Source organism: Equus asinus, chromosome 17, assembly GCF_041296235.1.
Source record: "Equus asinus isolate D_3611 breed Donkey chromosome 17, EquAss-T2T_v2, whole genome shotgun sequence".
NCBI classification, from domain to species: Eukaryota; Metazoa; Chordata; class Mammalia; order Perissodactyla; family Equidae; genus Equus; species Equus asinus.
Genome location: NC_091806.1, coordinates 24,753,580 through 24,756,896, shown reverse-complemented (window position 1 = coordinate 24,756,896; position 3,317 = coordinate 24,753,580). Strand labels below are relative to the sequence as shown.

Here is a 3,317-nt window from a genome sequence, read left to right as displayed (position 1 = left end):
CCTTTATAATATTGTTAAATTAAGAAAAATGAAGAAAACTTGAATCCTGACAGAAAAGTTTATAAATTTTGTATATTCACAATCAAACTTAGCTCTTTGTGCCTTGAAAATTTTCTTGTCTTTTAAATAAATGTATTTTGACACTGAGTAAGTAATATTGTAACAAAAACCAAAGGATAGGGCATCTCTTATATATCAGTGATGATATGTTAAATTTTAAAGTCAAATGCAACATGTATAAGTTACAAATGCATGTGCTAGAGCTATTAAGAACTCAGATAGATTCTACTACAATCAAACCTTAAAAATACTTTAAAAAAGCATAAAGAAAAAAAAGAGTAAATGTAACTCCACATGTCCATCTAATCATATAGAGATAACTTGTTGAAATACATTTATGTAAACACATTCTAAATTCTAAAGCACCAGTTAGATTGTGTTAGATTGTAGTCATTATAAGGTAAGACATAAATAGAATATCTGATGGATACAACGAGATATTAAATATGTTGATATATAAATGAGGTTTATTTAATTAATTAGTGTACATTTGAAAATGTAAGCTCTTCTAGTATACGAATTAACATTGCTTAAGTAGAGTTTATAACTTATTCTACATAAAATATTCTATTTTCAGGGATGTTGTCTCCAATTATAACAATGACTTATGGTGAAATCATATTCAATTTAAGCGTTTTAAAATAGTAACATATAATCTCAAACCAACATTAATTCCAGATACAACAAAAGAGTATTGCAGTTCTGTTAAAATCAGAATTGAAAGAATAGACTTGTGAAACATTGAGGAGCCGAGAAAAGACTTTCCCAGTTGCAACTGCATCTGACATTGTATGGAAAGGAAGAAAGGTAGTTGATATTGTCAACATGTTTTCATCGTGTCAGATTTCACAGACCTAGAGCGTTTCATTTACAATATGATTTTCCTATCTGTATACCATTATTTACTTTTCAATTATGTGTTATCTTTGTCCGTTCTTTGAAAACATAAATAACAAATTTCCTCGAAGTTATACAAAAGAAATGGTTAATTCCTACCCCTTCTATTAAACTATGAGTTTCATCATACATTATAAGTTTCTATTGTATATAGTCAAAAATGTTCTACTGGTTGCTATGCTTGCAGCCTCCTTTACATCTTTGTTCCTGAGACTGTAGATCATGGGATTCAACATAGGAATTACTGTGGTGTAAAACACAGCCACCATTTTTCCCTGTTCCACAGACTCTTCAGTTGGACTTCTAAGATACATGAAGAAGAGAGTTCCATAAAATATAGTGACAGCTGTCAAATGGGATCCACATGTGGAGAAGGCTTTTTTTCTTCCTTCTGCTGAGCGCATTCTTAGGATAGCAATAAGGATAAATATGTAGGAGATGACAATGACTAATAAAGAATAAGAGAAGTTGATACCTGCCAATGTGCGCATGGTGTATTCTTTAATGAAGGTTCCTGCACAGGCCATTTTGATGAGAGCTGGGTCTGCACAGTAGAAATGGTTGATCTCAATATTCCCACAGAAGTACAAACCATGAGTCCATAAGGTGGAGATCAAACTGATAAAGAAGCCATATATGTAAGGGAAAGAGATCAATCGAATACAGACAGTCCTTGATATTCTGCTGCCGTAGAGCAGAGGGTTGCCAATTGCCATGTATCTATCAAAGGCCATCACAGCAAGGATAAAGACTTCTACGTGGACAAAAGCAATGAATAAAAAACACTGCACTATACAACCAGGGTAGGAAATGGTTTTGGTTTCAGATAGCAAATTTTCTAACATTTTAGGAGTGACGTTAGAGGAGAACCACACATCTGCAAAAGACAAGTGACTGAGGAAAAAATACATGGAGCTGTTGAGCTTGGGACTGATCCTGATTAATATGATCATACCAATATTCCCAATCAGGGTGATAATGTAGACCAGTAAAAAAAACACAAAGAAAAGGACTTGCAATCCAGGCTGATTAGTTAATCCCAAAAGAACAAATTCAGTCACATCAGTAAAATTGGGCATTTTCTTAAATCTGATCCAGGTAGAGATGCATTTTATCTAATAAAATAAACAGAAGTCAGAAAACACACATACCAAATATAGCCATTCATTGTTTATATTATCTGTTGCTAATCCATTCAATTTCAATTCTTCTGCTATTTTTCTTTTTATCTCCACACTCTTTTTGCTCACGTACCTTTTCTATCAGTATTTCTTTCTTATATGCAGGTATATATACAAGAGACATTTTCTACAGAGGAAGTGGTAAAATAACATAAAATTATAGGAAGTATAGTAACAGAACTTGTTGTGTCTGGATTTACTCCTCTACAAACAAAACTTTCAGAGGCAGAATTTTTCTTTTTGTTATCTCCTGAAAAGGAAAAACCTTTTACCACTGGCCCCAACTTTTATAATGTGCATATGTCTTATATATTCACTAAATTTGTAGATTTTAGAAAGTCTATACAAGTTATAAGTTTAATCAAAGCCACAAAGAAATGTTATTCCATAATCTGAAAGTTAAATGCTATCTCCATTTACTAATCTTGCAAATTTCAGATGTTTATTATAAAAATGACTTAATAAAACTATATAAAATCCTTTGACATAAACCAATATTCCTTATCAGAAAAAAGAAAGGAAAAATCTCTTAAAGTATCATCTTGATTTAGCAATTTTTAAACTTTTGAAAATCAAGCCAAAAAAGAAACAAATTCTTGCCAGTCATTCTCCAGTTGAAAACAAGCCTACTAAGATAAATTGAAACATCATCTCCTCATTTTAGCATCTTCCCCTCCCTTGGGTCTTGAAGCACTAACAAATTCTGTGGCAGTCTCTTTTTTTCTTTCTTCCTTTCTGCCTTAGAACTCTAAACAAAATAAGAGCAATAAAACACTGAGTGAAGGCCGTTAGTATTCCTCTATCAATATTTAAGATTAAATTAATGAAATTTCTAAAATGTACTAGAAGCTAAGGAAACTTTTTGAAGGGTTGAGGGCAAAGTTACTTTTTAGGTTTTTTTTTTTAAGATTGGCACCTGAGTTAACAACTGTGGCCAATCTTCTTCTTTTTTTTTTTTTTCTGCTTTTTTCCCCAAGTCCCCCCAGTACATAGTTATATATTTTAGTTGTGGGTCCTTCTAGTTGTGGCATGTGGGAAGCCACCTCAGCACGGCTTGATGAGCGGTGCCATGTCTGTGCCCGGGATCCAAACCAGCAAAACCCTGGGCCACTGAAGCAGAGCACCAGAACTTAATCACTTGAACACTTGGCCATGAGGCTGGCCCCTACTCTTAGTTTT

General features: G+C 33.1%; 1 protein-coding gene across 1 annotated transcript; it reads right to left on the bottom strand.

The window, feature by feature from the left end:
• Positions 1–1,088: 1,088 nt before the first annotated feature.
• On the bottom strand, positions 1,089–2,036 carry LOC106844056 (olfactory receptor 5M3-like). The gene has a single exon (XM_014861388.1). The coding sequence runs from the start codon at positions 2,034–2,036 to the stop codon at positions 1,089–1,091; it is 948 nt and encodes a 315-aa protein (XP_014716874.1).
• Between the last annotated feature and the right edge of the window lie 1,281 nt (positions 2,037–3,317).